This window comes from Pezoporus wallicus, unplaced genomic scaffold, assembly GCF_028554395.1.
Source record: "Pezoporus wallicus isolate ANWC-B61680 ecotype Strahan unplaced genomic scaffold, APGP_CSIRO_Pwel_v1 contig_2, whole genome shotgun sequence".
NCBI classification, from domain to species: domain Eukaryota; kingdom Metazoa; phylum Chordata; class Aves; order Psittaciformes; family Psittacidae; genus Pezoporus; species Pezoporus wallicus.
The window spans coordinates 3199996-3220168 of NW_026639478.1; the positions used below are offsets into that span (position 1 = coordinate 3199996).

At 35.5% G+C, this 20173-nt stretch overlaps 1 protein-coding gene across 5 annotated transcripts in view; it reads left to right on the forward strand.

Annotated features, from left to right (window-relative positions):
• NETO1 (neuropilin and tolloid like 1) overlaps positions 1-20173 on the forward strand; it is a 64696-nt gene that overhangs the window by 11350 nt on the left and 33173 nt on the right. For all 5 annotated transcript variants that reach the window (XR_008972836.1, XM_057414767.1, XM_057414766.1 and 2 more), the window contains exon 4: positions 897-1145. Coding sequence is in view for 4 of the 5 variants with exons in the window: in XM_057414767.1 (XP_057270750.1) it covers positions 897-1145 (249 nt within the window). In the remaining variant the exon portion in view is untranslated. The remainder of the gene's footprint in view (positions 1-896; positions 1146-20173) is intronic.

Sequence of the window (20173 nt, forward strand, 5' to 3'; positions counted from 1 at the left end):
GCAAAAGCCTATATTGCACTATGATCTAGACACTGGAGGCGTACTCTTTTGCTATAGACAGGATTAAGCTATAGGAAGAGCACACCTGAGGGATGTTGCATCTGTTAAAATTTGTAGACAAAACCTTGAGTATTTTTTTTCTCCTTTACTATAGTTCAACCCGTAACTTCATTGCTTTATACAGAAGATGCCAGGGAATATTTGTTTTAGAGATCGTTCCGACTGCCACTAGCCTTAGTATCTGTGAATAGACATGGGGGGTTTATGTCTAATTAAGTGACCATTCTAAAGTTCCTTCAGCATTTGCAGTAGAATGTTGTTTGCTCTTTAGCTAAACGTTAATTTTGCTTAATCCTCATCTGGTTTCTTAAGTGAGAATTCATTACATTTGTCCTTATGTTTCAAGAAATGATAAGCAATTCTGTGTAAACACAATTACACTGGAGCTTGTCATTGACTGCAATACATACAGAACAGAATTTGTCCTTCTTATTATAGAACAGTTCTGATACTATTTTTCTTCATCTTTGCAAACATCAGGTAAAAAAGTATTCCGATTAACATTCCGTACACCCCTAAATGTAAAAAAACCACTGTTTTTCCACATGCGTAAGTTTCTTAGAAGCCAATAGTTTCTAAACTGTATCTTGTTATACATCGTAGATATCTCTCTTAGTTTTTCCAAGAACTTCTGTCATGAGCACTTTTTAAAAGGAAAACAATAGACAAATAAGCTGATGGTGTAAAAAAGTTATAAAAATATAGAGGTACAAATAATGAGTTATTAAGCAAAATATTAAAATGCATACAAAATTGATATATCTGTTTTTTCTTCTGTTTTAGGTTTTAAAATCTTGGTTTAGAAAATAAAAAGATAATTTTCTTTTCACTTCTAGCTGCCCCTAGACAATGCATTGAACTACACTTTGATGAAAAATATTCCATAGAGCCTTCTTGGGAGTGCAAATTTGACCATATTGAAGTACGAGATGGACCTTTTGGCTTTTCCCCAATCATTGGACGTTTCTGTGGACAGCAGAATCCACCTATGATAAAATCCAGTGGCAGATTCCTATGGATTAAATTTTTTGCTGATGGTGAGCTGGAATCTATCGGGTTTTCTGCTCGGTATAACTTTACGCCTGGTGAGTACAAACCATCATAGTTTCTGAAAGAAAAAGCTTAGCATAGTAACTTTGCTAATGTTGTAGTGTTGTGCTGTTGAATAATATCTTTAACTGGGACTATGTTTATTCTCAAGGAAGGTATTAGCAGGTAGGAAAATGATAGAAGGTACATATATCTTTTGCTTATTCAAGTAAAGCTTATCCAAAGAAGACATTTTCAAAACATTTATATCCAAGATGCATATATTCAGCTTCTGCAGTGTTTAAAAGAATTGTTTTCAATTGAATTCTATTATAGAGAATAATTCAAAATGTTTCATGGGAAAGATGTGTGTTTTATGCTTGATTGTTACAATGTGTAGCTATTCTCTTAAAATAATTACTGATAAAGTATTCTAATAGAAAAAAAGTAATTATCTTAGAAAATTCCGTCACTGCTTTTCCACTTCACCAATCATTTACCCTCATGAGGAGTGGAATAGTTCTCCTTTCTCAATAAAGCAAACTATTACAAGTATTGCCAGAGGAAGTGTGAGGTTCAAATAGTAAAATGCATTAAGTATTTTTCTAAAAAGATGTAAGTCTTAATTGTAATTGTACAATTATTATTTGTTACTTTAAAAATTTAATTCATTAAAGTAAAACAAAATTCATAGTCATACTTCCCATTAATTTCTTTCCTCCCCCACTTATTAACAAAAGATTGCTGATTTTAAATTTCTTTTTTGGCTGGAGCCACACTATAGTGCACTGCTGTATTTGATGTATTTCTGTACCTTCTTACGTATTGAGTGATGAGTCATACCTTAATATAGCTTGCTCTAAAGCACTGTAATTATTATGTAATTTTGTCTATTATGTCACTATTGTTTCAGCTAAATTATTGTATTAGGTGGAACAATATTCTTTAGCATATCTGCTAAAATTAACAGGCTCCGAATTCTGTTTGCTTAATTATTCCAGTAGCATCATAGAAGATTGCAGGACTACTTGAATTTTCCTCTCTGCAGTTGTCTTTCCCTAATGCAAGGAAAATAGTTCTAAAATAGTTCTACCCAACATAGTTCAATTTCCTTTGAAGTGAGGGATACTGTCTTCCATAAACATATTTAGAAAGTTGAAACAGCAACAGAACAAAGAGTTTCTGTAGCAAATAACCTGATAGCCAGGTATATGTATCTGTTGTAAATGAAAAGACAATGGATGCAATTTTCTATATCTACACATATTCTCTGAAAAGTGACTTAAATATGTATCTTTCATTTACCATGGCTCTGTAGATATTTGCAGTTTTCCTCCCCACATCCACCAAAAGTTATTTGCTTTGAATTTCATGTGATTCTTGTTTCAAAGAGTTATATATTAGGGTTGAAAAGATTTTCATAGCACAATATGCAGCTTATTCTGTCAAAAACTCTCAAGTGAAAAACAATTTCATGGGCCATGTTTTATCCTCATTCCTTTTCTACTATGTAAGTTGAATTTCTACACGGAGATCAATGCTGGTAAATTGTGATAGCAGCATGAATTATTCCAGACTTCAGATGAATACCAATGTCTTCTTTTTTTTCTTTTTTTTTTTCTTTTTTTTACTTTTTTATCTCCATAGATTTCAGTATGAAGCTCTGTAAATGATAGAGGGTTTCTAGGAATATTGGCCAAGTGAGAATGTGATTAATTTGACAAGTGCAAAACAGCACTGCTGCCTCCATTACTTGACCAGTCCTTTACTATGTAGGCATGAAAAAGGCTTGACATTTTGAGATCTGTTGTTCAAATGTGTGCACTGGGATGGGGCACTATCAACTCATAAAAAAGACCTATGGCTTTCAAGAGCGTATAAATGAGTAGCATAGAGAGGAATTGCCTCCAGAAATTATCACCTTAACAGTTCAGACCTTAGGTAGTGACAATTTAGGAAATTTAATTACGAACAAAGGAGAGATCAGAAGAAAATTTTTAGCTATCTTCTCTTCAAGGAGCATCAAAAAAAATTATCTAGAGCAAAGACACACTTGGAAATTACTGATACCTAAAGCAGCTGAACACTATGGGGAGATAGTTTGTTGTACCATCTCACTGAGAGCAAGCAACACCCTCTGCCTATCTGCCGCCTGCAGAGGAGGCTTTCTTCATCCCAATGACAAGTGCAGCAGAACTATTTCTTTAGTATCAGCAGTCTTTCATGTTTCCCACCTGTGTGGTTCCCCACCCACCACTGACACATTCTTCAGCTACTACTTTTGCATTTGATATCTTGATGGAGGTTCTGGTTTATTGCAATGTTGAATGTGTGGTTGTGTAGCAAGATTTAAAATAATTACTTAAGCAAAATTGATTCAATTGAACCTTCAACCGTTTATTATTACTTGAATAGTACCTGGAGAAGCAAGGAAAGAAATTATTTACTAGGTCTCCAGGGTGTACAAAACCAGCTAACTGGATGATGTTAAAAAAAAAAGAGATCAATTAAGGTATCAGGAAAAAACTTCCATTTGAAGATCTATTAGTCTGGGCAAATGGAATGAGCCTTGTCACCTGAAGCATTTTAAACCTAGCTTGGACTAAGCCTGGGAAAAAAAATAAAAATCATATAAAGCAATCCTAAGGAATAGGCTAATATTTTGCAATTACTAAGACTTTTCTGTTTAATAATTTCTTTGACTCCTTGACTCCTAGAATCATAGAATCATAGAATAGTTAGGGTTGGAAAGTTCCAACCCCGATGCCATGGGCAGGGACACCTCACACTAAACCATCTCACGCAAGGCTTCGTCCAACCTGGCCTTGAACACTGCCAGGGATGGAGCATTCACAGCCTCGCTGGGCAACCCATTCCACTGCCTCACCACCCTAACAGGAAAGAATTTCCTCCTTATATCCAATCTAAACTTCCCCTGTTTAAGTTTTCACCCGTTACCCCTTCCTATCACTACAGTCCCTAATGATGAGTCCCACCCCAGCATCCCTATAGGCCCCCTTCAGATACTGGAAGGCTGCTATGAAGTCTCCACGCAGCCTTCTCTTCTCCAGGCTGAACAGCCCCAACTTTTGCAGCCTATCTTCATACAGGAGGTGCTCCAAGTCCCCTGATCATCCTCGTGGCCCTTCTTTGGACTTGTTCCAACAGTTCATGTCCTTTTTATGTTGAGGACACCAGAACTGCACACAGTACTCCAGGTGAGGTCTCACGAGAGCAGAGTAGAGGGGCAGGATCACCTCCTTCGACCTGCTGGTCATGCTCATTTTGATGCATCCCAGGATACAAGCACACACTGAAGCCGGCTCATGTTCATTTTCTCATTGACCAGCACCCCCAAGTCCTTCTCCACAGGGCTGTTCTGAATCTTTTCTCTGCCCAACCTGTAGCTGTGCCTGGGATTGCTCCGACCCAGCTGTAGGGCCTTGCACTTGTCATGGTTAAACTTCATGAGGTTGGTATTAAAATGGTTGGAACTCCATCCACCAATGCAAAAGTCCACTCGGCAAGTCACTTAGTTCTTTCTTGCTTTTACTTTGTCTTTCTTTGGGCCATTGAAATGTCTACACATGAAATTTCATCACACATCTCTGGGTCTTTAGATCTGTTACCCTAATATTTCCTAAAAGGTCATGTTTCAAGAACATTTTCCAAAATGGTATTAAATCACTGTTCTGTTTAGAAAAATTCAGGTATTACTTCAAGAGGACTTACCCTTAACAACCATTCTTTAAAATGAGGAATTTTTTTTTTTTAGTGTAGACAAAAGTTCGCACAGAGAGATGTTTATTTGACCTTTCTTACTCAGCTAAAATAATCAGATTTCTGTTTATCCTGGTTGCTGATTTTGCAGGACAGTAGCTTAAGATAGCACATCATTACCTTCAGTTCCTTCATTTAGTAGAAGCCATCTGGGTTTTTATTTAGCCTCATTAATATAACGGTCAATCAGTAATGTTTTCTTTTTGACTGACTGGTAATAGAAAAAGAAAAAATGCTTTATACTCTTCTGTCCCGAAAAGTGGAGTGTAAAACACTGCCTAATCAAAATAATGGGACTTTTACATCCCCATATAAGTGGTACAAGTAGCTGTAGAATGTCAGAGTAATAGAATAATAACATCATTTATCTTGAAGAAAAAAAAAACAACCCACCACAACAAAAAGAAACCAAAAGTCAAATAACCCAAATTCTTAATTGGGAAATTTCTATATTTTAGGTCTCATGAAATATTTAACATGAATTTCTAAAACAATAGACAAGATATTGTGGAAATATGTTTCCATCTAATGTACATGTCCTGTCTTCTGTGTAAGGAAGGGGTATTTCCCAGGCATCTGGGACAGCTGAATGCTTGTGGGACATTGCTTACTTGCTTTTATTTATATATTTATTTATCATTTATTTATTTTCATTTTCTCTTCTGAACTGATCTGATTGCTTCTAAGTTAACATCAGCAGTGGCAACAACTTTTAACGAACTTGTAATTCAGCTGTTTTGGAGAAGCAGTAAACAATCTCAGGGCCATGAGACTTTGAATGAGTCAAGCTTTTTCCTTTGGAATAGGAGTTGGTTTTTATGAGAAATTACTCATACTTCTTTGTTCAAACTTTTGAGCCAGAAACTACTGATGTCAAAAAAAAAAAAAATAAAAAGGTGTGAATATTTTTTTATTTATTATACTGAGATTTATAGCTCCCAGCACTTCCGATTGTTATAAACAGCTTCTTTGAGTTAGGAACTTCTCGTTCATACACACGCTCAACAGTCAGGCACTTCATTGCTATTTAAAATGTATTTGGGCATCTGGTCTTGTGAATGAGAAGGAATTTCCACGTAACATCTGGCATGATGCCGTTGCATGTTACATTAAAAATCATGATCAGCTACAGAAATACTATTTTTTCAAGGGTATCTGATTTGTGTTGTGCTGTTCTATAGATTCCATTAGCTTACAGGAATTGTAGAATTAGGCCTGAAGTATTTCAGTACCATAAATGCGAGAATGTAGTAGAATAGTACGCTATTTTGAATTTCAAGTGAAAAATAATTCTTCATGTGGAGCAAATGAGTATCTAAAACATCTCATGGAATTCTCAGGTCTCATATTATCTCTTGTCATCACATACTTCTATTTTTCTTTCAAAAATACTCAAGAAGCAACTATAGAACTTTCTGGTTTAGAAACCCCTGCATGCTGGGGCTATCATATTACTAACAGAAAGAAGCTGAACAATTATGTTCCTACCCTATTGAGCTTTGATTAAAAATAAGAGCAATAGAAATATAAAATATAGTTTTAAGTATTCTAATAAGAAGGAAAAAAAAAGACAAATCTGCATTAACTAGGCACATGAGAAATGTATTTGTATTTACTGTGTATGAATATCAGAGTGAAGGGGCTTTCCAAGGCATGTGGTGTTGTCTTTGACACTGATACTGCAAGGAGCAAGATTCCAACTCATGCCAAATGTTTAAATTCATATCCTTCTGTTGATAGATCTTAAAAGACTTTCAGAGTTAATTTTATTTGGGTATTTTCTGTTTCAGCTACTGTTATTTAAGACCTGTTCCAGGATCCAAATTATTATGAATGTTCTGATTTTTTTACCTAAAATTATTCATAGCCAGCTTTTGTCTTTGGTTATACCCATGTTAGTTGTTAGCTTTGAAACCTTTTTTCTCACTAGGACTATATGCTGCTGTGTGATCAGGTTAGGGATGGCAGTTAGGTTTTTTAAGATGCCAGTTTCCTTGTCTACATAAGCCAAATATTTGTATAGTTTTTTTCTAACATAGGCTTTTTTATTAGTACCACCCCTTGTCCCTCCAAGAATCTCTTTTCTGTAGCTGTTCCACAAAGTTGAACACAGACTTCTAGAGGAGGATACTCTAGGATACTGTACTGCAGTGCAGTTTCAAATAATTCTTTTCTACCTCCACAGGAAATATGCTTCTTGTTATATCGGTGATCTCACTAATAAAGGTGATTATGGTGTTGCATTGCTAAATATTACTTACAGAGGAACCACATTTCTCTGACAAAGTCTGTCCAAAAAGTCTGTCCTTCTGTTCCTGGAAGGAATCTTTAATAAGCTCACAACTTTTTTCGATTAAGCTTCATTTTTACAACAGCATTGCCATAATTCTCAATACAATTTATATTATTACTTGTTACAGAACAATTAAAACTAAATCTTAGGAGAGGGTTTTCCTTAAATGCATCCTTTTCTTGTGCTCTTTCCCCTAAGAATACAGTTGGCTTTATGCAAATACTATGCTTAGCTTAACCTTATGCCTAATACAGTTTATCCTTTGTTTTAAACTCTTGCAAAAAGTGGAAATAACCAGTGCCTCTGGAATTTGTTTTCCCTATTAATTCTTGATTTTTCTCTAATATTTGTGAAGCACCTTGAAATGGCAGAGCAGGGAAGATAGTATGGAAATGGTGAAACTTGAGTGGCCACCTTCCACAAGTGCTTGGAAACAACCTGTTTACAGTGAGAATTTTCACTAGTAACATGCATATTCAGAGTAGCACTTCCAAACCCTGTTTTTAAGCATCTTAATTGGTAGTGCTCATTTAAACCTTTTAACACCTATTTCTTCAGGGGAAAAAATGAGAAACTTCATGCCTCGTGTAAAGTAAGGAGATTTTGAACACTCTTCAAAGTTGTTCCAGATCATCTGACTTCCTTATTTGGGATATTTTCTAATAGCTGTTACTGGGAGGCACTTCTGGCTGATTGAGCTGGGGCCTCATCCTGGCAACACTGTTGTCTGTAAGTTTCTCAGCAACTTTGGAGAGATTCTGTAGAGATTTTGCTGATGATCATTTCTGTTCAATGCCTAGATATTTTCAAATTATGCTTTTTTTGTTTGGTTTTTTTTTTTATTTGTTTGTTTTTTGTTTGTTTGTTTGGGGGTTTTGTTGGTTTTTTTTTGTAGCAAGTCCAAATGTTAGTTTTTTTTTTGTTTTTTTTTTCTCTGCAAAACCTGTTCATTTCCCCAAGGCCTTCAGGCCAAATAGGAATAACAGCTACTATAATTTAACACTGTAATCCATCAAAAATCTCTGAAATTACTTTCTGATATGCCCAAGGATAATTCCAAAGAGCAGTTGCTTAAGCTTACTATACTCAAATGCTGCACTGACAAGCCACTAAATCTAGTCCCAATTTAGCAAAGAACTTCAGGAAACCTACATTTAAGCATGTTCCTAAATCAAGGCAATCTCTCAGCGTGGGTACTTAAAGTACATTTAAATACTGTCTTCTACATTTTTATCTATTGAGCTAAGTCAAAATGAAATTTTTGTTTATTTTGGATGGCTGAACTACTATTTCTTAAACTCTTCTAATGAGTTAAAAACTAGTGTTCTACCTTTACACAAGTTATGTAGTAGATACATTTATATCAATTCAGTGTTTGTGGTTTTGATCAGTATCACACTAATACAGGCTTAAGTAGGCTCACTAACCCCCAATTTTCATTTCTTTTCATATTCTGTCACATAGTACATAGTAAGCTGTGTTTTTGCTGGTTAGAACATCATGATTAGTAATTTGTCTTCCTGCTATTCTTCCTCTAGATAGTCTTGTCCCTAAAAAATCTAGTCAGAATTTTCTGAAAAAAAAAGTTATTTTCTCTATGTAAAAATGTGTTTTTCTTAAACCATGCTTAGAACAGAATTCATTATTTTTTTTTCCATCCAACTCAGTATTTCAGTCAGGTACACAAATTGTCAAATGAAATGATACTAGTTCTGCAAACTTCTTTATTGAGTACTGGTTCCACTCAGATTTTAAATTTAAGCATAAAGTTTTCATTTGATTTTTTACTACATTCCCACTACTTAAACTTGAGATAGTGCATAATTGCCAAATCATCTTTTTAAAATAAAAATGGCTCTGTACTTAAGGACAGCTTTTTTTGAGAGGGACAATTATAGAGGCCTGTGGTTGTTTGGTTTTGTTGGGTTTTTTGTTTGTTTTTTTTTTTTTGTTATGTTTCTCTGAAACTGGAGGCTAAAGTCCCACATAAAAATCTCCACAAACAGGAGATACCTATGGAAAGCCAAGATGATCTTTAGTATTTTGCTTTTTCTGAAAAAAATCTCATCTCTTCACTTGCTGATTTAGGAACTTAGATGTCAGGACTGAGGAGTAGTTGCCTTTATTGCACACCTTTCCAATAATGAGGAAACTCAGATCTCCTGAGCCTGAGCTAGTTCAGCTGCAGGTCTTTCAAAGAATGGGGTCTGTCTTCCATGCTACATGTTGTTGACAGCTATGACTATTTATCAGTAGTTTATTTACTGTTTACTCATTTATTCAGCAATCTGCAGACATTTAAAGCACCTATATTCTCTGTTCATTTACTTTCTTAATTCGTTTAGAACCAAGCATGAAGACATTTAGATGGTGAAACATCTGTTGAAATAAGCAATCATTTAAGCAAAAGAGCTGCATTCAGGAAGATTCAAATTTCAGTTTATTTTCATTGTGAACCTGTCACTTTGTTATCTTTCAGTTATTTTTTTCACAGTTGTATTGTCTGCTGTTTCTTTTCCCTTTAACTAAAAAGGCAAAAAAAAAAAAAAATAGAAAACTTGATTGTTGCTAGATATTAAATGCTAATGAGATTTTTTTTTAATTTTATTTTTATATGTAAATATTTAAAGCTACTTTCAATACTTTCATTCATAATTATTGAATGAAAACTACAGGATTCCTTAACCCTTCTTCTCTTCCTAGTTTTCACTGCAGTGCAGTGTTCATTTAGCTAGTATAATATGATGCATAAAAGCATTATCTACAACGTCATGCAATAAAAAAAAAACAAAAACCAAACCTCATCTGAAAAGAACAAATTCTTCTCTGGTTTAAGACTGAGATTTCTATTAATACCGTTGTACTTGGATTCATAGGCAGGCAAGTTGGATCTAGGCTTGTATTCTTGTCTGCCATGATATATTCCATCTGATTTAATAGTGGTTTGAAATCGTGTGGACATACAGTCTAATTGAAAACCCTTCATTAAAAATATGTTAGTTATTCATAATCAGATCAGGTCGCATTCCTGTGAGCAAAATTATTTCTGCCCTTAGCAATTTTCAAGACAGATATTTTGTTTCTTATTAAAAATTAATGATATAATAAATACCACAAATATGTAAGTATAAAAATATTTTCTTTGATATCGAGAGATCCAGTGCCCTCAAATTATCTTGTTCTAAAGACTTTACTATGCCAAATGCACATTGTTTACTTGATCATAGCATAGTCTGCAACTGCTTAGGTGAATGACTGTCTGACATAAGTATTTCCTCAAGTAGATTTCTAGAGGAGAATTTAACTTCAGTGAGACAAAATGTTTTGGTCTGTGGTGCACAATCTAAAATGGACTATAGATTAATTTATTTTTTTGGTGAAGTTTAGGGTGATGTAATTTACCAAGCAATTAAATGCCATCAAAGAGAATGAATTCATTGCAAAATAATTAAGCAAGTGCTTTTGATCAACATTGAAAAAATATTGCTTCAGAGATCATTCCACACTAGAGAAGCAGAAAGTTTATTTGGATACTTTGATGTCAAAAGACTATATCTAATACCCGGCAGTTTGTGTTAAGAAAGTGTCATTAGTGTCATTAGTAAGATGATGGGAACAGAATTGCCAAATATTTTCTGAGAATTCAGTTTTAAATAAACTGATGTCTGTAGCACATCCATTATTAAAAATGTGTAATAGCATGACAGAAGCAGGCAGTGTGAAATGTGCTATTCTAGTCACATATCAGTCCCCTAGATGACTCTGAGAAGGCAAAAGATGTTGTGTAACCGGACTTACAAACATCATTTGCCAGATGTTATCTGATAGTTGAAGCTCAAGAGACAATGTTATCAAATCTGCTGGTTGCAGTATGTGGGTTAATAAAAGATTGTATGATACCATTTCTTGTTTTCTCCTGATTTTTTTTCCCTTATTTTTATTCCTGTATCTTATTTCTCAACTCTGTGTGAAAATTAATATTAAAAGAGAATGCAGAAAAACCTGTTTAAAAATATTGTTTTCTTTAATGCTGATTTCATTATGTGGATTAGGCAGGTGGTTACTAACTGCTGCCAACTATGAAGTCCATACTGAAGTTATATAAAATAAGTTTATAGGTTGTGGATTTTTTAATAAAATACATACTGTCTTAGTAGTTTAAAAATCAGATTTGGGTAATTTGAATCTCTGTATTTGCATGTCCTCTCCCCCCAAGGAATCGTTTGTGGTATTAATATGGTTTGTATTCCAGAGCATTTTGTATACACATATAGATAATGATTTTATAGCACTTTTAAATTAAAGGGTCTATTTATTTATCTATTTTTTTTTTATTTTTTTATTTTAATTGCTAAAGCTTTAAATGACTCTTTCAAATAAAGCTAAGAAAAATCCTGCTGTTTGGCAGTCAAAAACTTGATCTGGTCAAATGAAATTTAATTATTGTGTTCTTGTTGAATAAGCAGCTGACCCGTACTTAACAATCCTGAGTGCTGTGACTGACCGGCATGTTTGTCCTCCTGCTGCTGAAAGTGAAAAATGCCTGATAACTCATTTCTTCTGAATATTGCCACATCAGAAGAAGAACTGGCCAATCTCTAATCAGTACCCACTCTGCTGTTCTTTTCCCAGTCTCTTCAGCCAGTTAATGGCAATATTGGATATTGTATGAAGTAGACATAAGGACTTATGAACACTGCTCTTTCAGAGTGTGATTCAGTGAATCACAATGCCTTTTTCATGGTGATTGTAATGCAGAAGGACAATTTTTGTTCTCTATATGAGGTTGAGCCAGTCAATCAGTGTAGCACCCAATAAACCAATTGCTAAATTCAGCTTAGACTGTGGGCCTGAATCTGCTTCTGTTAGAATCAATATTAAGATTGTAAGTAAATCCAGTAGAAATCAGATTGTTGATTCAGACTGGTAGCTTTTGAATAGAGAGGGAAAACTGAAAATGTGTTTAATTCCATGGAAATTACAATTTTTTAACATAAATTTACAAATTAGGATAATAGAATTAAAAAATCACTAATCTATACTGGATACAATCACTGTTTAGAGATAGTTGGCTCACTAGGTTCTGGGTTGAGGAAAAGTCAGCAGTAACAGTTTTTATAGACACAAATATAACTATTCAAACTCAACAGATCTCTAATTATCCCAGACCCATTTGTTTGCTTATGTTCATGACAAACCAGTTTGAGAATTTTTTAGTGAACACAGAGCACTGAAAATCTGTTAGAAGGATCTTGTTTAAAGAAAAAGTCTAAAAGGTTGAAAACGATACCCTTTGATTTAGAATTTATCATCTTGTTGATTGTTTTTTTCACATGGGCATATGCCAAAACAGCTTCCTGTTACTGATGAATCTTTAGTCACTAAGTGGAAACCATTTTGGGCTAGGGTTGGTAGGAATTGTGTTTGTTTTAGTTAAATGCATAGTAAAGCATACAGTAGGGCTTTCATCAAAATAGTTGAAGTCCCAGTTGACCTGGTATCTTTTTTCTAACAGATTATGCCTATGTTAGGTCACTATTAGCAAGTAATCATAGTCTGGAGTGTTCTCTGGCACTTTAAATTGCATGAAATTGAAGAAGAATGATCTGTTTGAACAAAAGGGAATGTCACTCTCATGAAGCTGTAACCAACAGGAAACAGATGAACTGCAAGGCCAAAAACCTAGCTGTAAAGCCTTTCTTAACCAAGAATTTATGAAAATATTTTCCTCACATAACCTCAGGAGAGGTTCGATTTCATAATACTGGAAAGAGTGGAGGGACTATTGGTCCCTTTCCATATAGTTTTTAAATCCTTTTAATATTTGAATGTTATCTTGTATAAAAAAAATAAGATTTGTAAGTTTGTTGGTAAATTAAATAGGAATTCACAGCTTAAGACACAGAGTTATCTTCCTCCTGAAACAGTTCCTCAGAAAAAGCTGGTACCCTATGCTGTTACAAAGTTGAAGAAAAGAAAGTGCAAGATTATCTCCAAGAAAACTCCACAGTATTCTGTATAGCTCCCTGAAAGCACAATTTCTAGGCATAGAATCTAAAAGTAGCAGAACAAAAAGGAAAGCGCTGATGTCACTGACAGCTATACTACTATGGATGCTAAAAAGGACAGAACAGAAGACTTATTTTTCCCGCAGTTGTTTCTAGGACATGGTGTTGATATGCCTTCCCCAGCAATTCATTGACTATGTGGCTTTTAGAGTTCCTCTTTTTGATCACTGAAAATATCTGTGGTGGGCACATAAAATTACAATTAGTGTTGACAGTTTTGCTTAATGAATGGATTTCACTCTTCCTTTGATATGTTCTAGTTTTGGTTGTTTTTTATTTTTTTTTATTCTTGCTTTAGAAAGAGAGCATTCAGGCTCCAGTGGGGATGAAAACCTAGAATTCTCCTCTTGATCCTGAACACCGTCAGATTTATACTCTGGATATTGAATATATTTTAAAAACATCCTGTGACACTGGCTTTTAGAATCATACAAAGACTTTTATAGGAGAGCACTGCAACATAATTTAGCCAATAACTTTAAAAAATCTAACAGTTGTACAGTAAACTAATGAATAGCTTTTTTGTCTATGGCTCTTGTTTCCATTTTAAGATCATATTTTCTGGAGTATTGTGTCTGGTTCATCTCTTTTTGGCATTTTACATGGTCAGATGATTAAGCAATCTGTTGTTTTTACAAACACAACTCATCTTCCTTCCAGTACTCTCTGACACAGTTTTTCATTTTAGTGAAAGCCCACCTCATACTTTGCTAGGCTGTAATAGAAAAATACTGGAGACAGTGCAAGGAATCTCTTGGTGGACAGTAAACTATTCACACATGAAAACTAGAGGAGGTATTTGTATTTCTCATGTGAGATGCAATTTTCTTCAAAAAGATTCCTATAGCATACATGCCTTGACTGGTGTGGCCAGCTACAGCAGCAGAATGTTAGTAGGTGTAAACACTATGCTGATAATTCTGTTTTTAGTGGAAATGTATCTTAATGTGTGGTCAACTACAGGTTACGCAGTATTATTTGAAGTAACACAAGTAATATATTCTGTTGGCTATAATAGCTGAAAAAGACACTTCTTCAAAAGTGTCCGGAACATTGCAATGAATGCATTCATTCTATTGAATGTTTTGGGGTAAAAGTAGGAGGAAATATTTTTGCTACAATAAAATAACAAAGGTTACTTTATATCACCAAGTGTCCAGGGTTCGGCTGTAACAGTTATTTTCCTTCCTAGTAGCAGTGCTGTGTTTCAGCTTTATTCTGCGAACAATGCTGATAACACATCAATGTTTTTAGTTGTAGCTAAGTAATGTTTACCCTGATCAAGGACTTTGTGGCTTCTCGTGCTCTGCAGTGAGGAGGGGCACAAGAAGCCAAGGGGGGAACAGAGACAGGACAGCTGACCCAAACTAGCCACAGGGGTATTCCATACCATAGCACGTCATGCCCAGTATATAAACTTGGGGGAGTTACCTGGAAGGCCCAGATTGCTGCTCAGGTGATGAACAATTGCATTTTACATCACTTGTGTTTATTGGGTTTTTTCTTTTCCCTTTTTAGCTTTATGTCCTCTTGTTATTTCCCTTATCCTTCTTAGTAGTAGTAGTAGTTTTGTATTATACCTTAGTTACTGGACTGTTCTAATTGCAAGCTGTGAGATTTACATTCTTTCAGTTCTACTCCCTATACTGCCTGGAGGTGGGGGGGGGGAGAGGAAATGAGCTAACAGCTGCTTGGTTCTGAGTTACTGGCTGGACTTAAACCACAACAGAAAGTTATTCCCACAAGCTCCCTCTGTCCTGAGAAATCCACTCCATGGACTGATGGCCTCTCTGAAAAGAATATGCAGATTTAGCACTCAGTGACAGCTAGCAATTACTGTGTATAAATTGATTAAATCTTAAGAAGTAATTCCTAGCAACCAGTTGTGGCTAAGCCCTCTGGATCATTTTTCCCTATTCTTCTGCCATGAACTTAAAATGTTATTTCTTGGGCTGGTCTAGTAGTCATTTATAACAAACCAATGAGACAAATCTGAAGCCTTACTAGTACTGTGCTAAATTGCATGACTAAGCTATGCTTTTTGTTTAACATCATTCAGGAAAAGCTCCATAGCACTTTTATGTTGTACATCAGTCTTCCTAGTCAAGTTCAGAGACCATTAGTCAATCACAGAAAGCCACTGGGATATTATCTTGGGGAGATGCATTGACTGATAGTCAGTCCTGGCATTGTCAGCTGCACTGTTGCAACAAGTCTGCATTGCTCATTCAAGTCTTGTTTCACACAGTCCCAGGCATCTAGTAGATAAAGGCATATGCAGTCCCTGAAATATTGTCGTAAGATCATTTTTCCCTGTGTTTCCCCACACAGGGTACTGCATAAGGATAATATGATGTCTAATTGGAGCACTCAGCCACTAGAAATACATAACAGAGTAGAAATGATCCACCAAATAATCCCACACATATCATCAAGCCTGAGAATGACACTGTTGCCCGCCCATTCTAACTCTCCTTTCCCACATGAACTGCAACAATTTCACATGAAAGAACTCAAAGGTGGTAAGTGCAAAAGCAGATGTGAATATGACTTTTGCTATTTCACCTTGAAGTTCTACCTGCTATTAGATGAGCAAGAAGTCATAAGAAGACAAATAAGCCAAAAAGTTTTGTACTCTGGAGAATTTTGAGAAATACTGTTTTTGAGGAAGTAGCTCCATAAGGAGATTTTTGTCTTGCCTTTGCTGATCTGACTCACAATAAAGTACACTAAAGCTACTATTTGTCTTAGGAATAACGTCTCTAAATGGATTCTGCAGCATTGCAATCATATGCAGTGCTGCATATGATTATATGAACTATAATCATATTTAGAAAAATACAACCAACCTGCTCTAGTTATTTTAACCAGATTCCTTATATTGAAATAACACAAACTGCTGTGCAGAAGTTTGATTTCCAAATTAGTTTGTTTTGTTTTAGTTTTTTCTTTTGTCACATTTACTAACCTCAGTTAAACTCACAAAGTATCTTTATAGTGTAATTAATATATTAGATTGGTTTGCAAACTGCACAGCTATAGTGACCTCATTAATATGAGATACACTGCAACTAGACAGTAGCTAGACAGTAGCAGAGCAGTAGCTAGGCATTTGTATACCAGAAGTTAATTCTTGTTTCTTCAACATATATTTGGAAATGAAAAGGCGGTATCACCAGAAAATGAAAATCTATGTCTTTGCATAACTTCTTGCTAAGACAAGTTGAACCGAGCAGACAAAAAGTGCCTGAGTGAACTCTATTGTAACAGACACGTGATTGAAGAGGTCGCACCTAGCTTTCTCTTTTCATGAACACAAAGGCAGGCTTTGACATTTTAGCCTGCTTGCCTCTCTTGTCTACTCTGTAAACTGTCTAGAATAGGGTCTGTCTCCAGTTTAAACTTTGTATGGGTGGGAACCATGTTATAAAGAAAGAACTCACAAGAGCATAGGTCTCAAACAGTGTTTGGATTATCTGATATATGTACCAAAATCCCAGAAGTGGAAGTTTCAGAAAGACTACAGAGCTGAAAACATTCATCAGGACAAATTTCATTTTCAGCTAACAAGACAATAATTTGTACATTTTTGCACATCTATTTCACTTAGTATTGTTTATGCTAAGTACATTTCCATTACTCTGTCCAGCAGAAAAGCTAAGCCCCCTTTGTCCAGCTCACAGGAGATGTTTACTTATAGAAATGTTTTTCTATTTTAAAATTGTTCTAGTGATTCTTTGAGCAGATTTGTAAGCTTTTAAATTTTTTTTGGTCATCATCTTCCAGTATTTTTGCTGTATCATCAAATACTAGGAAGCAACCACATAAAATACTGTAGAATAATCTTGCTGTTCTGTATTGAGTTTGGCAAGCTCCGCTTTTGCAGAGAATTATATTTCACTCCTCAAGATGGCAAAGCTAGTTTAAGCTCCCAGAAATCATTGTAAAAGAACTTGACTTCAAAAACTTGAAAATAAGTAACTGGCGGCTTGCTGAACAGTGCAATTCTCTTTTCCATGAGCATTTGCATGTAAAATCAGGTCTGTAAAAGAGCCATATGCATTTGTTAAAATCTCTTAAATATTGACAGGTAGAAGTTGAATGCCTATTTCTAGTCTGTTAGAGACAAGAAAATGAAAAGACATAGCTACATCTATCTCTTCAATGAGTAAAAATAGTCAATTTCCACAGTTATCATTAGGAAATGTTTTCTACGTATTGTGTCTATTTTGTGTATATAACTATTGAAAAAAGGGAGGTTTTATTTTTATTCACAAACAGAAAAAGTCCTTTTATGTTTCAGTCATCAACCCTTTGTGGTGTATAGTTTGATCAAATAATTCCTTCATTTCTCATTTATAGAAGAAAAGAAAGAAAAATGCCACAAAAGTTAATCACAGTCATATTTCGTACCTTCACCAGGATTCTGTGGCACACATTTCCTGCATCTTAACTTCTGACCATACAGTAATTGCTTGTATTCTTTGCTGTATTTACTGTACTTCAGTAATTGTGTGTATAATTGTGTTCAATGAAGTATATTCTAGCCAAGCTATGCTATGGAACATACCAGCTCAATATTCCTTTTTAAAAAAAGAAATATTGAAAATTCTGTAGACCTCAATAATTTGACTTCCAAGAGTGAGATATCTGTTATTTCTATCAGGACAAGCAACAGGTTTGATGTTGACACTATGAGAAAGCGTCCAAATGAACTTTGGATGAAAAGATAAAGAAACTGATGAATAAAATGTGAGAGGTTTACTCACAAATTTGTGCTTCTGTAAGAAAGAAAATACTGTATTTTTTTTCGTGTTACTTAAAATTGCTTTTAAAAGCCTCACAAATCTGTTTTTGAAGACAAGTTGAACAGTTTTGATAATGGATTTTTTATTCAAATTTAATGTTTTTAAATAAAGACATTGGAAGAGATTGGCTAGAGTTTTGGATTCGCCATCCCTGGAAGTGTTCAAAGACAAGGTGGACAGGGCCTTGAGCAACCTGGTCTAGTACAAAGTGTCCCTACTCATGGTAGAGGGGCTGGAAGTAGATGATCTTAGGATCCTTTCCAACTCTAGCCATTCTATGATTTGTCTAACCTCTGCTAATATCTGAGATTTGTCTTTTGGCTAGTTTTTTTTTTCAATATTAGTCCATTCCAGTGTTTATTTATTATAGAATCACAGGATCACAAAATGGCTGGAGTTAGAAGGCACCCCTGGAGTTCTTCTGTAAACCCCTCTTTTCAAGCAGGGTCTTAACAGAGCTCCTTGCCCAGGACCATGTCTAGACAGCTTTTGAATATCTCTGAGGATGGAGACTCCACAACCTCTCTGGCCAACCTGTGTCAGTGATCAGAAGATCTCACAGTGGAAAAGTGTTTCCTGATGTTCAGACAAAACCTTCTGTGTGCCCATTGCATGTTTTTCTGTCACTGGATACCACTGAAAAGAGCCTGGCTCCATGGTCTTTGCACCCTCCATTCTGGAATTTACACACTTTAGTAGGATTACCTCTGACCCTTCTCCAGGCTGAAAGTCCCAGCTCTCTCAGCCTTTCGTCAAATGAGAGTTGCTTCAGTCCCTTAATCAGCTTTATGATCCTTTGCTGGACTGTCTCCAGCAGCTTTTGTACTGGGAGCTCAGAACTGGACACAGCACTACCAGTGCTGAGTAGAGGGGAAGGATCACCTCCCTTAGCCTTTTGGCAGCACTCCTAATGCAGCCCAGGATAGTGGTGGCCTTATTTGCCCCAAGGCCACCACTATGGGTTCATGTTCCACTTGGTGTCTGTCAGGATTCCCAAGAGCTTTTTTTGCAAAGCCGCTTTCTATCTGAATGGACCCAGCATATATTGGTATATGAGGTTGTTCTTCCCCAGGTGAAGGTATCTGTGCTTCTGCCTGTTGAACTTCATAAGGTCCGTCAGCCCATTACTCCAACCTGTGGATGGCAGCATGACCCTGCACTCCTCCCAGTTTTGTTATCAGCAAACTTGCTGAGGGTACACTCTGCCTTATCGCCTAGATCATTAATGAAGACGTCAAACAGGATTGGACCAAGTACTGACCCCTTGGGTACACTACTGATTGCTGGCCTCCAACTAGACTTTATGATGCTGATTCCCACCATCACGTGCCTGGTTGTTCAACTAGTTTCCAGTTCAGCCCACTGTCTGCTCATCCGCAGTATTTTTTTTACTGATAAAGGAAATTACAGATTAGCACCATTTTCTTCTTTATTTACTTTAAAGTTTCTCATTCTGCTTGTTTGCCAGTAAATCTAAATAACCTGGCACTGATTTTACACCTTATAAAAAGTTTCAAGTGTAGTTCAATGCTTCACAGAGGTTTTACAGAAAAGATTACAGTAACTAAACATTGCAGGAATCCATTATTTGTGGAATCAGTTGCAGTATATCACCAAAGGAGATTTCTGGATAACCTTTATTTTGTTGGCTTTGTTTGGTTTTTAAAAAAGACATCCAATGCTTCAGAAAGAGCCACAGATATTCTTTTGGATGCAAGATCTTCAATTTATATAACATTTACACATTTTCACATTTCTTATGAAAATTCATGTGTTTCTTTTTACATGTTTCCTCCATTAAGATCCCATAAAAAAATTCCGTATATTGCATTCCCCTCAAAGCTTATTGCCTCCCATTTTTCTTTTTTTATTACAGGTGATTAATCTTATTTTTAAGGGAAAAAAAAATCTGTCTTGGGAGGTTTTCCTAATGGGAGCATGATTTTCATTAAGACTATCTGTCTGTTGGAAGATATAGCCAGTCACTGTTTAGATATCATTAAAAGGGTTCTGACTCAGCCAGACTAATAATAACAACTTGATTGAATTACATACAGAAGAGCTGCTAAAGTATAACCTGTTTAATGGTAGACTATTAAAAAAAAAACAACAAATCACCAACAACAAGCATTTGC